Source organism: Pempheris klunzingeri, chromosome 9 (genome assembly GCF_042242105.1).
Source record: "Pempheris klunzingeri isolate RE-2024b chromosome 9, fPemKlu1.hap1, whole genome shotgun sequence".
In the NCBI taxonomy this organism is placed as follows: Eukaryota; Metazoa; Chordata; class Actinopteri; order Acropomatiformes; family Pempheridae; genus Pempheris; species Pempheris klunzingeri.
In genome coordinates, this window is record NC_092020.1 from 10,286,139 (window position 1) to 10,303,005 (window position 16,867).

General features: G+C 41.6%; 1 protein-coding gene across 1 annotated transcript in view; it reads left to right on the forward strand.

The window, feature by feature from the left end:
• Positions 1-16,867, forward strand: part of gfra3 (GDNF family receptor alpha 3) — a 40,591-nt gene that overhangs the window by 10,397 nt on the left and 13,327 nt on the right. The window contains exons 2-5 of the mRNA XM_070837148.1: positions 7,341-7,637; positions 11,928-11,999; positions 13,903-14,257; positions 15,087-15,196. Of these exons, the coding sequence (XP_070693249.1) occupies positions 7,341-7,637; positions 11,928-11,999; positions 13,903-14,257; positions 15,087-15,196 (834 nt within the window). The remainder of the gene's footprint in view (positions 1-7,340; positions 7,638-11,927; positions 12,000-13,902; positions 14,258-15,086; positions 15,197-16,867) is intronic.

Here is a 16,867-nt window from a genome sequence, read left to right on the forward strand (position 1 = left end):
AGCTTGTGTGTTAATTTCAGTCTGTGCCTGTTGTATTTTCTGATACCACCACCTGGTTACACCAATTCGCAAATTTCCTAACCCTATGCATAATGTCACCGAGCAGCAAAACAATAAAGAAAGATAGAGATAATAAGATGTTGATCTAATCCTTGTATAGACCTTGATTTACAAATGGATAGAACACCTGCTGTAAAGCCACCTGGCTCCAAAATCTCTGTCTGTATTCTGTAGACTGATCAGTTCAACACTAGCTGCCCCTGTCCCTTGGGCAAGTAAATTTATTCAAGTGGGCTCCAACATTTATTCATCTTGGGGGCGAATTAGAGAAAATAAAGCTCTACATTCTGCTCTAAACCTGAAATACTTGGTAAGAAAGGTGACATGTGGTTTCTGGGTTGAGTAAATGTTAAAATAACACGCTCAGTCTGAATGATTGTCTTCTGCAAAGCAGCTCTCTCCGGACCCTTCTGTGCATTCACACAGCGCTGGTGTGCAGCAGATGGCGTACTGGATGTTCATTGTTTTCAATGAGAGAACAGTGATAAACTCCATCCGCACTGATGGAGAGTTCTGTTCGCTGCCTGCTGACACTGTGCGGCAACTAAAGTTTGATCTTCCCTTCTCCTGCCTACTGATGACAAACAGGTTGGACGTACCAATTTAGCACATTTATTTATCAATATGCACTCCTTGGTCTTTTCCAGTGGAAAAGATGAATTAGTGAAGAGCTTTCCTCCTCTGACTCAACATTTTGGTGCCTGGAAGGAAAAAGGCTCAAAAATGGCTTCCTCATTCAATTCTGTGTTACATACTTTGGTTCAGTGGGAGGTCCTGTCACAGTGACATCCGGCTGAAAAGGCAGCTGTACAGCAAAAAAGTCAGTTCTGGCTCTAGTTGGCACTGTGTGCTGTGTTTGCCACTGTAGCGTTGATGTGCTTCTTCAATCAACCTGCACTGAGATGGAGAGAAAATTATACAATGTAAAACTGTAACTTGTGGGTGCTGATCCCTCATCAAAAATCACAGTGATGTGTGTAATGATGCCAATAAGTGACCTTACTAAAAAGGATGTTGTGTGGTTTAGTCTAGATAAGAATGGTTTATTTAAAAAAAAAAACTATCAAATGTTGTTAATCGGATATTTCTGTATTTGGTGGCCATTTCCCGTAATAACCACATCCTTTGTGTGCTGCACTTGACTTTAACAAGTCTTGAACTAGACTCACTGATTGAGATATTATGTTTTTCACGTGCACCCTGTGGCAACAAGCCACGCAAACAACAAAGCCATCTGTGCAGTTTCATATCCGTGCTATTGTCCATATGGAGGCAATTTAAAGACAAAATTAAAAATAGGGCTTCTGTAATCGAAGTAGTAGTAAAGTCTTAAACCAACAAAATAAACTATGGATGGGTCAACAGCTCATTGGACTTTAACACAGAGCACCCTTGTTCCATTTCCTGTCACGCCAACAGTCAGTGTTGTTACCATGATGACAAAACTCCCCTAACCTGAACAAAGTAGTCTTTTTTGAGATCATACTGGAGCAATAAAGTGATGCTACGAGCAGCTGTATTCACATACTCTGTATTCACCCATATTGGAAACAGCCACATGTTGAAAATGGAGTTATAAGAAGTATAATATGGAATTATTGCAGTGTGATCCACTCTATTAATGGGCAACACCTTAAGTGGTAAGCAGTTGCTGTTACGGTTGTTTGCAGTGAATGTGCTGTGAAGGGTTCTTCTGCATATTCCAATAAAAAGCTGAGTGAAGGCCAGAGGACAGCGCCATGGGTTTGATGTGGTATTGGCTGTTTGCAGCAGTGACACAGAGGCAGAGCCGTCTGCATATGCTGGATTCACTCTTCTTTGTAAAGCGCGAAATCAAGCTGTTTTGATTAGTGTCACGATATAGAAAAATAAATATCAAATATGTACATGATCTACTGAGGAAAAATGTCCATGAAAGAATTAGTGTGTTGGTTTTGCTTATCTTTTCTTCTGGGTTAGTTTTCTTTGTAACCTAGTTTCTTATCTTGTCATCTCTCATATATTTTATGAATATTTTCTTTTATTGTTTTAGCCGTTTGACTGGTGGGGTTTCTAGTTATTTCAACTACTCAAAGCGCTTTACATCACATCCTCATTCACCCATTCACACATCATTCATACAGGAGGAATGTAATTTGGAGGAGACTATTCTTTCATACTCATTCACACACTGAAGCTGCTTCAGGAGCAAGTTGGGGTTCAGTGTCTTGCCCAAAGACACTTCAACATGTTGACCCATAGGAGCTGGGGATCAAACCCCCGACCTTCTGATTGAGGGACGACCCACTCACCCACCACTGAGCCACAGCCGCTGTAGCTCACCTGTAGTTTCCTCAATGCTCTGTGATAAGAAATTGGTGTACTTTGACATGCAAACCAAAAAGTGCAGACTGTCTGGTTGTTGCTGTGCTTGTCTCTGCTGTGTGTGTGTGTGTGTGTGTGTGTGGCTGTTAGATCTGTCCGTATCAAGTCCATATCGTTATAGTTGACATAAATTTTATCACAACCCTGTATCAAGATCGTTTTATCACCCAGCACTGAGCCTACACATAAAACAAAGATCACATGGTTTAAAGATGGAAATGAATTTGTCTGTAACAGTTTGATGATGTGAGACTAGTGTGAGACTGAACAGCCACTGGTCAGAGAGCTGGTCAGAGAGCTGGTCAGAGAGCTGGTCAGAGAGCTGGTCAGAGAGCTGGTCAGGGAGCTGGTCAGAGAGCTGGTCAGAGAGCTGGTCAGAGAGCTGGTCAGGGAGCTGGTCAGGGAGCTGGTCAGAGAGCTGGTCAGGGAGCTGGTCAGAGAGCTGGTCAGGGAGCTGGTCAGGGAGCTGGTCAGGGAGCTGGTCAGAGAGCTGGTCAGAGAGCTGGTCAGGGAGCTGGTTAGAGAGCTGGTCAGGGAGCTGGTCAGGGAGCTGGTCAGGGAGCTGGTTAGAGAACCAGTCAGAGAACCAGTCAGGGAGTCGGACAGGGAGCCGGTCGGGATCAAGCCGATCGGGCTGAGCGGCTAGTCTGATGTGTGGACAAAGTGAGTTGTGGCAGAGTGTCGGGATGCGGCGCTGCACAAAGGCTGTTTGTTCAACCAACAATGTTTTATGTATGTGGTTAGTCTTTCATCAGCACACTCAGTATTCAATTTACATACTGTCTACTGATCCGGCACTGAATGTTAAGCTGTTTATGCTCTCTCAGCCACTTTATTCTGACACCGAGATGTGTGTGTGGAAGTCAGCGTGTGTGTGTGTGTGCGTTTCTTAGACAGATTGCTTTGCCCCCTCCACCCCCTCCCCTGTGGTTGTGCAGTATTGTATTCTGGTAGTAATGATGGGTTCTGTGCCTCCCAGTCTCCCTCCCAGCAGGACGCACACATAAAAGAGTCCTTCTCAGGGCAGCCATGCCCGCGTGCGCTTATGTGTTGTTTTTTGTAATTGTGTGTGTGTGTGCGTGTGTGTGTGTGTGTGTGCGCGCGCGCATATGTGCCGATCTTTGTGTGAGAACATCATTTTCGGCGGTGCATGCTGATTGTGCCTCATACTGTGCGCGTGTCCAACCCATCAAGGTTCACATTGGTACGCTCGCTCTGCTCACCCTTCCTCTATCTCTCTCGCTCTCGCCTTCACTGCCACCTTTCCCTTTTTCCATCTATCTTTCTGTTCCCCTATTTCTCCTCCCCGTATGACATTTCTGCTGTCCTCAGACAACTTCCCTGCACTTCCCCTCTGCATATCAGCTATTGGATTTTACCAGGGGAGCTTCTTCTTTTTGCTATTGCAAATCGAAGCAGCCACACTTCAGAAAACAACAGTTCCTCTTGGAGAAACTTTGGGTTCAACAAAACCCAGACACTTTCTTTAACAAACGAAAAGTAGTTTCGAACGGCATCCATGCCTGCCATCTGTGGAAGGAATATTTTGACTGAAGGGAGTCTACTGTAGTTTGCTACAAAAAGAGAAGGAAACACAAAGCAGTAGACAGCCTGTAAGGAGACGGAAAGTGAGATGTTCCCCCCGAAAGTTAGATGAGTGTAAGCAACCTGTTTGTTTAATCTGTGACTGTTGGCGTGACGTCTGGTCCACAGTGTTCTCAGGCCTGTAAGAGTGCTTTTACACCTGTGAGTTATTTAAACAAACTCTGTGTCGTTTGCTTTGTCTGGTCGGTTCATCGAGGCTGATGTGAAAGCTTTAATAAAGGGAGACAGTGTGAATGTCACAACAGGAATTCTTACCTAAACTGATAGTTAAGGAAGTGATCTCCTTATGTCATGAACCTCCTCTGTAAAATGATATTACAGTCGGCTAGAAATGTGTTCATCTTAATGGAGGGCCGAAGTGATTTTGTTCAGCCTCATTGTTTAAATGTATGAAGAGTTGCTGCTGTGTTGCTCTTTCTCGTCTAAAATAGTGCATCTTGCTGTATTTCTATCAGCAAGTGAAAAGCAGCACCTGTAGTTAAAAATATAGGTGCCATTTCTACCATTCTCTCAAAAGATTAATGTGGGAATCTGCGACTGTGCAGCTGCATGCTTATTAGCATGTGAGCTTGTTAGCATTGCAGTATCAACCCTGCAGCACTGATCCTGCTCATCCCTACCATACACCCTGCACGTTTCCAGGCTGAACGTCACTGCTTGACAGGAGAAGTCCATGAGTGATTTAAGGGGCCGTTGGATATTTTCAGACATGTCTGTAATATCAGCTGCACGGAGAGGAGGGGACGCTGGTGACGTGTCCACACATCAGAGAACACAGATAAAAAATTCAAAAATGAGCGAATGACTGACATGTTTATGGATCTGAACTACTTTTTCCCGTGCTAACAAATACATTGGTGTTTTACTTTTTGCTGTAATAATCACGAAAGTTCAGTTTCGAATAGTAAGCAGCTGATTTATGCCATAATAGGGACACAAAACCGTAGGAACGTTCTTCATTTCCTCAGAGATTGATGCACGAGAGGCTGCGGTGAGTTCCAGAAGCTGCTCCACAGAGGCTAGCTGAATGACTAAACACATTTGTAAGGTGCAGCAAAGTGCAGCATAACCTGCTGTCAGAATTTGATTTCCAGCCATCGGTACCTGGACAATACTAGATGACATCATGAAATCTGTCCAATGATTGAATTACCTGTCAGTCCATGTGACTTCGTGAATATGACTTCATTAATGAGTCACTGGGAACAGGAAGTGGATCAGAATTAAAAGTCAGTGATGTATCATTTGTATCCTTAGTTCAACCATGTGAACTCAAAATGGGAACAAAATAGGAATAGCTGCTTCACGTGACATTGTGGAGCAGTAAATCCTAACATCATGCGCCTATTAAATGGACGTAAGTCTTTTGGACTCATAATCAGACTACAACAAACAGCAGATATTGAGCGACATAGAAGAAATGGCTGCAGCTGCTAACAGAGCTCTCCCCTGGGTCACTCTAACTGGTTCTTATCGAGATACAATTACAATTACAAAACCACTTAAAACAGCAATCAACACATTTTCCTCATTAGAAAACAATTGCTGTGTATTCTCACAATGTCCTAACTCCCCCCCTCCCATAATACATCTATGGCTTATCAGGTAAAGCCTTCCCTCAACCTCAGGCTTGAACAAATAAAGAAAGAAAGAAATTAAATCCTGCAGTGAAACTGAAGTAAAGAGAAGTCTGAATGTAAGAAGAGATTATTTTAAAGCTAATTATATAGTTTAAAGTTACATTCATCATCTCAGAAACAGAATTACGACTGTTCATTTCTTTCAATTCTTAACAAATCAAAGGCACCCTTTCTCAGTTCAATGCACTTGGGGGTTTTGTTGCTCCACCCTTACTTGCTACCAACCAATAGCTTATGGTGACTACAGTTAGCAAACTTTAGATACCAGTTTGTCAGTGTCAGTGTCAGTGTCAAAGCAAAATGTTACCATATAGTCCAGTTCTTTAATTATTTTCCTCCCGTCCCCCCCTCCTCCCATCTCTGCACAGTTGAAGAAGATTCAGAGATTCAAAAGCAGAGGATGAGTACAAATATTTCGCTTGTCAATGTTCCAGTCAACAATTTCACCATGTGCAGACGTGTCTTCACCTTATTTTGTGCGCCCACAGACAATTTGTCTCTGCTCGCATCTTTCCACTGACTTTGTATGGAATTATGTCACATCAAAAATCTGCCTACATCCTGCGTGAACACACACAGACTATCCTGCAGCATCTACTATTATCCTGTCTCTGTGAAGTGGCCGTAAGGGCCACAAAAGTAGCATAGGCTCACTTCATGATTAAAGAAAAGCTCCAGGAAAATATTATGGACATGCCAAGCCAGAAAATGAGTCATTACCAAGTGACATACTGTTATACTAGGATCTGATGTTGTGCATTCTTTACTAAAGCCTGTCACATCAGCATTTAAAACTGAACCAATTCCAATGGAATTGGAGTGATATATGGATTCACTTGAAGGGTCAAAACAAATTGAAGTATAGTAAGCCGTCTTGACAGTGCTGACCTTTGAGGGGACGGAGAGTCCAAAATGGAAGAAGCTATTGTATCTTATTATCTGTGTCGCACTACTGACTTGACCTCCTCTGTCAGGCTTTAATGTGAGCAATGATTTGCAGACAGTTGTGACAGTAGCTATGACAGCAAATACATCTTTTGAATAAACCATGTGAACTTGCTGTCCAGTTAGTGACCGCGCTGAGCTTAGCTGACGAGTTTGCTTACTGACCTTTTATCGATACAAATAGTGTACAACAATGGACAAAAGACCAGGAGTTACTTTGGTGTTAAAGGGCTAATTTGGATCCAAGAATTGAAGGATCTTCCAGGTCTCTCTCTGTAGGGATCCTTTTCATAATGCTGTCACACACTTAGAATAACACTCTGAGCCTGTCAGTGGGTCAAACAAGCACTTTTAGTGGACCTACTGTGATCAGGGGCAGTTGCCCTAAGAGATTACATAGCAGCTGAGGTGATCTACTGAACCAATTCCATACTTTTTTTTTTACAGTCATTATCAGTCATGTTGAACCAGCACAGGTTTTAAAATACTGAAGCTCCCCTGTAACACATGGTTGTCTAGACATGTTGCCAGGTTGATGAAGTGTTGTTTTCCTCGTAGCATGAAGCTTCTTCTTTTGTACCTGGTTCCACATTCACTACAATCAATGTATTAAGAGCTCATACTACAGTGATGTGATGTATCTGACCTCTTTCGCCTTCCAACACCTCCTTCTTTCTCTATCCCTCATTTAACACGCCTCCTCCCTTCACTTTTCTCCTCCTGTAGGTGTGTTGCCATTCGCAGCGCCCATCTTCACATTCCCTCCCTCCCCCACCGACTGTGTTGAAGCTCATCGGGTGTGCTCTGCTGACCCCCGATGCGAGGCACTGTACCGGGGCTTGGAGCTGTGTGCGGCCGACGCAGCGGTGTCCCCGCTGGGGGAGCAGGCAGCTGCAGAGTGCCTGGAGAGACAGGACGCTCTGCTGGCCAAACACTCCTCTCTGTTGGCCTGCAAGTGCCAGCGTGGCTTCCGCAAGGAGGAGCAGTGTCTGCACATATACTGGAGGGTTCGTCTGCTGCCAGGTCAGTCAGGCCTCTGTTTTGTCTGGGGTTTGGGGGTCATGCATGCAGGTCTGTGTGACAGCAAATCAAAATGCTTCTTCCACAATTAATCCACAACTGGTGCTCTAGTTTTTAGGGCAGCATGTGGTCTATGTAGGATTGAGTCAAAACTGTGCTCATGATAATGAAGGAACATGTCGCCCAGTGTGACAGTGCAGCTCACTGCTGTGTTTATTTATTTATTCTGATCACGTTTGTGTAGGTTTACATTTTTTTTCATTTGGAATGATTATGGTGGAGACTTTCCATATGAAAAACAAGTAACTGAAATACTATGTTGACATTGCATAACACATCCACATCACATTATAAATGTACATACATTTACATTCACATAATGACACAGAATGAAACACAAAAATAAATGGAGTGAATAATACAGAAAAAGAATGTACAGCCAGCAAAGATAAGCACAATGGTGTGTTTTAATGCCCGAGCCCAAACTTTTAAATAAAATTCATGCACAGTTTATTATAAATAATTTTCCAACGTCATTAAAACCTCTTATGATCCTAATTATAACACAATCTGCCTCCCATTTGTCTTTTTCACCCCCACCGACCCCTCGCTGATTTCATGACTGATATCAGACAGCAATGGAGCTGTATGGCACCACACAGCCAGTACTTATTAATGGGATCAATTTATTGTTGGTTTTGGTATTTTGATTAGATTTGTTGTCAATAAGAAAACCTTGTTCCATCAGATTGTTTCAGTGGAGTTGTATGAGTAACTTATTCTGGGGTCAGCACGCCCCCAGTGTGGAGAAGCAGGCAGGGGACCGGGCATGGAAGCTAAGCTATGTACTGCTGTGGACGGGGGCAGCCACCTAAAAAGGCCCACCTAAAAAATAATCATCTGAACTCTGACCCAAATAGCTGATCTGCAGCATTACAGAGCACGCGGCATGCGTAGGAATACAGACACTCTATGGTTGAGAAAATGTGGTGCCAAAAGTTTTGTCTAACAGGAAGGTAAAGCGGTGAAAATGTGCTAAATATGGTGACGCTCTCTTTTTTTTGTGCTGCCCCCGTCCTCAGCAGTACATTGCTTAGCTTCCATGCCAAGACTCCTGCCTCCTTCTCCAAACCGGGAGGGTGTGCCAACTCCCATTCACTGTAGGTAAAACACTGACACTGAAATGTGGTATAATCCCAAAGCAGACACATGTAGAGGTGAGGTCCAGTCAAAACGACATCAACGTGTAAATACACACACACACACACGCACACACACACACACACACTGTAACAGAAGCATATCAGGAGTGCTGGTGTGATGTGTGCATCAGTAAGAGAGCTAACACTAGCCAGTGGACTCCTCCTCCCCTGTGGCCTATTAGTCAGTGGAGCATTAGTGTAATTACACACTCTTCAGTTCCTAACACTGCTAGGCTGCTCTAGTGTGTCATTACCATAAATATATAGCCTAGAATAGGATTTACATACATAAACTCTTTACATGCCATTACATTCTTGATTGAGTTTGTACTTTGGAGTGTGTTTAAATAATTGGCAGGAACAAATGGCTCGCCCACTTGTCAATCAAGGCTCTGCTAATGTATTTCCCAATTGGACAAAAGTTGTCTTCAATGACATGAGCTCATGATGACTTCGGGTGTGCGTTTTTTATTTTCTATCTTATCCTCATTTTGTCATTTTGATGAGATTGAAGTGTCAGAGGGACTGTAGTATTGGCTTACTCTGGTTGTTTTCAAGATGTTGTGATGCATGCATATAAAGCCCTCTAATTAGAACTACGAAAATGAAATCAAAAAATTGGAGCATTGAGAAGGAAAATGCAAAACATTAGATCCATCTATAAAACTTTCTTTATAGCTCGTGTCTTTAAATTAAAGGTTTTATAATTAGTTTAGCATTTTGGTTAATATGTATTTGCATTGGAAGGTGAGATGAGTTGTCTGTGTGTAAGTTACAGAGCTGGAGGCATGGGCCGATTAGCTTAGCTCAGCAAAAAGCTGTTACTTCAACATAACTTCCTTGAGAATGATGAACTGTAGTTTTCCATTTCGTCCATGTCTGTTTTATCAACATTACAAAATGATATGTGATGCTTTGATTTGCTTTGAGCGTTTTGAATGAGCTTAAGAGGTGTTGGAAGTCATATTTTATATTTTGATTTTAATAGCAAGTTGAAGTAATCTTGAAGGCTTTTAAATAAATGTCTGTTAACTCACTATCTAGTGCTGAATGATGAGTAACGCAGTGGTGATTTGAAGCTGATACCCACTGATGAAAGCTGTTGCATTCGCAGCATTATGAAGCGGGTGTCAGTGGCCATATTCGATTATTCAAATTATTATGATTATCTGGTGGAATAATCATAAGTGATGCGCAGTTAGTGACGTGTTTTCCATCACCCAGCAGTGGCTGTTCCTCCAGAGAGGGTAGACAGAGATAAATTGTTAAAATACATCCATGTCTTCAGCTTACTTGTGTGTAAAGCTGTTTTTTTCTGGTCTCAGTTGTGAGTAAACCAACTGCCAGGTGACTGATGTCACACTGTTGTCTCTGGGAAGGCCAAGGTCCAAAAACACTACCACTTATTGCTGGTGCAATGAACGAAACAGAGATGTTGGAGATTGTGACTTTAAAGAAAGTCATCTGTAAAGCCATTGCCACTGCAAAGTTCCTCCTCACTGTGATCACAGCTCTCTATCTCAGCCAATGAAAGAATGTAAACATGATGATTGGAAGGCAGAGAATGAAAGAAAGTCAACCTTTCCACAGTATTAGTATGACAGAATGTAAACACACTTTCTCAAGGGAATTTAAATTAAAGCATGATATGGCCTGATCATGTCATAAGTCTATCTAGAGTCCCAATGTTGTGATCAAAAGTTGAAATCAGATGCTGAACTATTAATGAAAATCACAGCACAATGGGCATCTAGGTATCTACGCAGATGGTAGAGGGTGTCAGACATTGGAGGTAGGGGTGTGTACACCTCACTAAAGAAAGAACAGAGGAAAGTAAATAAGCTTTCACTTTTTAATGTGAATAGGGTGGTTTTGCTTCAGGGACCATTCTGCACTGCAGGGGCCTGTGTTCCTCTAATTAGGTTTTGCAAAGTAAATGCCAGTTCAGTACAGTGAACTGTCAGAAATACAGTGTACACTTCATTTAAAGATAGAATGGGATATATCACAGGATTGTTCAGTTTGTAAAGTGCATAACTGGGTTATCAACGGCATACATGCACCCACGATGTCAATGCTTGCTGACACATGTATAAAATGTTAAAACTTCAAACTTTTATTTTCACCAGTTGAATACTTACTAAATCCCTGCCTGTTCATAGATCCTTTTTATTTCAGAGACAAGATAACTTTCACTGCATCAGGTCAGATATACGGCCAAAACAAGTGGTAGCCTTTCCTGCTTTAATGTGGTTGATGCTTTTTTATAAACATTATTTTTCTGTTTTTTTTTCAGCTGTTCTTAGTGGACACATACGTCTGAAACACTCTTCATGCCACACACACATTCTTGAGTGGTTTATCTTTGGCTATCAAATTATACTGGCTCAAATTCTATATTCCAAAAAAAAAATCTAGCTTCTGTGCCAGAAATAGCACAAAGTTGAAAGTTGTAAATCATATCGTACAAACTGTTACTTCTTGGCCACTGCTGTGTTCAATGCAGTCAGTCACAATCTCTTTATTTAGGGCTCTGAATTGTGGCTTTTGTTCTCTATCACAGTTCTAGACTGTTTTAGATTTTTAACCAGCTATCTCATTTCCCCATTGAAATTTAGTTTAAAAAAAGTAAATAGTTTGTGGTGTGCCTCAGGGTTCAACTGTAGGCCCATATTTATCTGTCTGAACAAGAAATGTAGCTGTTTTCCTATTATTTTGGCCAGGTAACTTTTCAAAAATGACCTGAAGTGGTAGTTTGGACACTAGATTTTCACATGTTATCTGCATTTTCAAATGTACTAACCTCAGAGTGGACATGGCCATACTAAACATGACCAATGTAACACAACACAATTCTTTCACAACTTCTTTTGTTGTATTCATCTTTTTAGATCATTCGTGGCCTCGACCAATCGATGACTCCTTCTAGTGTATTTGAGGTCACATTGAGTTTCATTAGTGCTTTTCAATTACTGTTTGCATTTTTACCTCACTGTCATAGATTTGTTCCTTCCAACCTGCTAAACACTAGGTCACTTTGTAAATGATCACTCACGTTGTTTTTTAATATATATATTTTCCTTTTTTACAGGGGAGGAGGAGCTGGAAATATCTCCCTATGATGACACACTAATGAATACTCGCATGGCCTCCTTAGTGGCAGGTAAAACACACTCTGACACACACGCACACACACACGCACACACACGCACAGACACACACACGCACACACAGAGCAGTCTTTGCTATGATTAGAAATGATAGGTAATCAGTGTCCATCACTGCCACCCATGGAGTACTTAATGACAGACAGTTCTATAGCTCTGTCTTAGCAGTCATAGCAGCTCGATGAATCACTAAGCCTCAGACATGTTAATCAATGAAGATAGAGTAACGGGTAACCAGTGGAGGACAATGCTTTTTTTTTTGCCCCCTCTTCTTTCTCTCTCTGCATCAATTTACACCCTCAGACCTTGTCCTTCTACTTTAATATTGTTGGTGCTGGGTAGCATGAGCTATTAACCTGAGCTAGTTCAGGTAGACCTCCCTGACTTTCCAACATGCCACTTCATTTTCTTCTGAAATTGTTAATTTGTTAAGCTAGCTTATTTTTGGCTTGTGGGAGCAGATATGATTAGAAGAGCAACAGGAAAATGATGTACGCCATGGGCTGGATTTGAACCAAGCACACTGCTGCTACAAAGAACTATCAACATAGAGCATCACATTCATTAAATTTTTTTGGCTCCACTGGAAGTCGCCAGGTTACCGCATACATTTATGGACATTCACAGACACAGAGGATGATATCTATTGATTTTGACTACCTGATCTTTCTCAACCGTCATTCTCAAATTTCCACTTCTTATAATAGATATACTGATAATTTCTTATCTTATATTCCATAGTCTCTAGGCAATGTTTCCCAATCCTTGTCCTGGGGGCCCTAGTCCTGGACTGCATGTTTTTTGATTTTTTCCTGCTCCAACACACTTGATTCAAATAATCACGCTCTGATAGTGACCTGATCATTTGAATCAAAGGTGTAAGAGCAGGGAAACATCTAAAGCAGGGGTGTCAAACTCAATCAAAGAAGGGGCCAAAATTTAAAACTCGGTCTAAGTCGCAGGCCAAACGGGCTCAACATTTAGTGAAGTGAGTCTAAAAGTGACTCTTTTATTATAATATATAATATAATAATATATATTTTATCCAGAAATATGAATTTAAAGAGACAAATAAATAGAATTTAAAATTTTTTTTGTCCTTTTTTGTACTTATCCTGCTGTAGTGTCATCTTATATTTATATTCTTTAATTATGGCCACATCAGCTCCACAAACAAGACACACAGGTTCACCTCCGATATCGGCAAACAGGTAAAACTCTGCCCCCCACCTGCTTTGAAAGTCTGTTTTCAAAGTCCACTTTTCCTTTAGCCATTTATTTTGGGGGGGGGGGGGGGGGGGGGGGGGGGGCTAGCTGAAGTGTCGCTATAAAAGCGCTGATCGATGCATTGATCCGCTGATCGGTGTGTCATTATACCTGCGGGAGGAGGAGGAGGTTGAGTCAAATCTTGCCTTTTCTTATTGGGCTGCCATAAAGTGTACTGACCATATTCACCCCAGAGGACTAACCAATTTTAATTTTGTAGACTACCCCAGTTCTTCACTACCATCGGAAAGACAAATTCAACTCAACTCTATTTTCTGCCTCAATACTAGTATATGCTCAGCAGCAGGGGTGGGACATGTACTTGTGTTTGGGATTTCAATGCTGGAGGACTCTGCCAGATATCAGGGGCTGGAAGACTTACTTAATTTTGCCACATTAAATGATACCTCAGTTAACTACTGGGATTCCTACTGTTGCAGTTTTTGTTCCTCACTTAAACACTGTGTACACATAAAATATATCATCACTACTCCCGCTGCAACTCACGGATTAAAAACAGGTATAAGATGTACTTTTTGTTATGAGGTTTGGCGTTCGCTTTCCCTCTTCTCAACTTTCTGCACGCACATTTGTTTTCTGTTTGGCTGATTCTACTTTTCTTCACACCGTCAGCCTCATCTTTCTTGCAACTGGATGGTGAGAACCAGTGCCTGAAGGCAGCACAGGACTGCGGCCTGTACGAGAAGTGTGGTTCTCTGCGATCAGAGTACGTCCTGGCCTGCACCAAACGGGCGACCGGGACCAACCGATGCAACCAGCACAAGTGCCACCGGGCTCTGCGGCGCTTCCTTGAGCGAGTGCCCGAGGAGTACAGCCTGGGTGTCCTGTTCTGCCCCTGCACCAACACCCTGTGTGGTGAGAGGAGGAGGAAAACCATCGTACCCTCTTGCTCCTACCAGGAGATGGAGGGTTTCCAACCAAACTGCCTCCACCAGCAGAGCTTCTGCCGACGAGATGACCTCTGCAGGTGAGACGTAAAGCCCCTAACCCAGCAAATGTATTGGGCTGAAACTGTTTGTCAGTTATAAACTGGCTATGAAATGGCATTTTATGGAGCAGTTTGATTACACATATATTGTAGAATTAAAATCAATGCTATGTCACATTGGTCATATACAGTACAGTGTGTACAATATATATATTGTAATATATACAAAATAACCCCTTGGTGCTATTGGGAGTGCTGTTGTCTCTGAATGATGGTGCTGGCCAAAAATAATCCCCAACACTGTGGCCTAATAGTAGGTAATTAACGTTAACAGTCAAATAGGATCACATTGTTGGTGTACAATATATAATATATATATTAAGCTGTTCGATCTTGTTAACACCATCTAGGCACTGAGTGAATTTAACCATAGTTTCATGTGAACAGTGTTTGGGATCAGAGTCAGTATAGGGGTGCCTCTCTAAATTATTATTACAGTTAGTCCCTGGTCACATCAGAAAATGTGTTTTAACTTGACAAAGTGGCCGATGAGGCGACTCGGCTAATATGCTTGGTGTGTCTGCACCTTAATGATAGTGATGATGATGATGGTGACGATAGCAAACTGGTATTGGCCCTCAAATCGTATAACCCCCCCAGTTCTACATGAGGGATAACATTTGTTGTATAATAACTGTAGCATAATAATAGTATGATAATAATGAATGAATAATAATAATGAAAACACAGAAAAGGCTAAATGAACAAGTACTTACATGCTTTTTTTTAAATCATTGAAAGATACACACCCGGATTTCTTGCCCACTTCTTGTGTTTGATGTTGAGTTGTTGTCTGTGTTCTTGCCAGGTCCAGGCTGGCTGATTTCCTTAATAACTGCCAGCCATCTCCTCTGACAGCCAGCGGCTGCCTGAAAGACTCAGCAGGCCTTTGCCTCCGAGCCTACGCTGGACTCATCGGTACGACATGCAGGGTGGAGGGGGAGGAAAAGGACGGAGAAGGGGAATGATGGGTAGCTCAAATAGAAGGCTGCATTCCACCTCCACCGGGACATAACTTCCTGGAGAGGATGCTTTATCGAGTCTGTCTTTAGGACATTAAGAAGTCTTAAAAGAGATTTCCCTGAATTTTGGAAGACTGGGAGTCCTTAAGCATTTGAACCATGGATTAGAGTTTGGCAGCGATTTTCATTTCCAATTGTCATCTTAACACTAGGCACCATGAAAAGCTTCATCTACCAGTTAGCCAAATTCATTCCAATGTTTTTCGAATTATGAATAAAAGAGAATTGTAAAACATTTGGAATCTAAATCTTATGTATGGAATTTCATTAAGATGAAAGCTACCACTGAAAATTTATGAGTTTAGAATCTCAGAGTATATTCAATTCCCTTTTCAATTTAAACTTTGGATTTGTTCTTCCTAAATTTACCACATTAATCTCAGAGCATATTTTTCTCATGAATTTATGACTCAAATTATGCATATATTTTCTACATATACATCAAAATATCACCCCCTGTTTAACCCATAATGCCCATAATGAGCTGCTGTAGTGTGACTCAACAGTAAAAATAATGTTGAGTATTTTGTCCTGACAACCAGAACCAAACCAGAACTAACAATGTACAAAATTCAAAATAAAAGCGTCTGTACAGAATCCATTGGATGGATGGGTGGAAGGATAGATGGCTGGAAAGGAGAGTAATGTTTGGAGAGGCAGAAAATGTGTGAATGAGGTGATGAGACGGAGCAGAAGCGAAGGAGAAGAGGAAGCTAGATAGACAGTGAGGGCACATGACAGCTGACAAGAGATGCGGATAGAGAAGCGTTGAGTGGCTTTCTGCTCGCTCTGACAATGATGGATGACTTTGTAAGACTCATAGCTTTCTTAAAGGCACAACCCACAGAATCCATGTTATTACAAAAGAGTAGCCTGGCAGAGATAACCAAACAAGTAAATGCAGTGCATTGTTTTCCTGAGGAAAAAAAATTATTGCTTTTTTTAAGACACTTTACTGGAGTTCCAAATACAAATAACATTTGATCACAGAAGAAACACGATGTGACTTCACTTCCATCACTGATCATTAGATGCATGTTGACTGCTAATGTATCTGGATGAGATAAATATTTAAAATACATAATACATAAGTTCACAGTGACTTGAAGAATGAGACAGGATGTGTTTACCTTTCATTTTACCATTACTAGTGCCATTTAACTGAGCCATGATCTTTCCCTTATCTTAACCAATGTGCTTTTATTGACCAAATTTAGTCAAGAGAATAAGGATTGGAACCCCAGTCTGTGGTGTCAAAGTCCTGTGGTTTGGTGTTATGGATTGACTTATGGGTTACAATGTCTGATGCAACATAACAGGGAAAACAAATTAGTATATATAAATCCATATGAATATATATGGTTGGAAACAGGGTTTGCCCGTAGGCTAGAAAACTGCATTCACCAATCTGAAAAAGGTCGTATGCTTTGACAAACGGTCAGCTGTAATTTAAATATCCATCCATCCATCCATCCGTCCATCAGTCCATCCATCCGTCCATCCGTCCATCCATCCATCCATCCATCCATCCATCCATCCATCCATCCACCCATTCAATTTAAATATG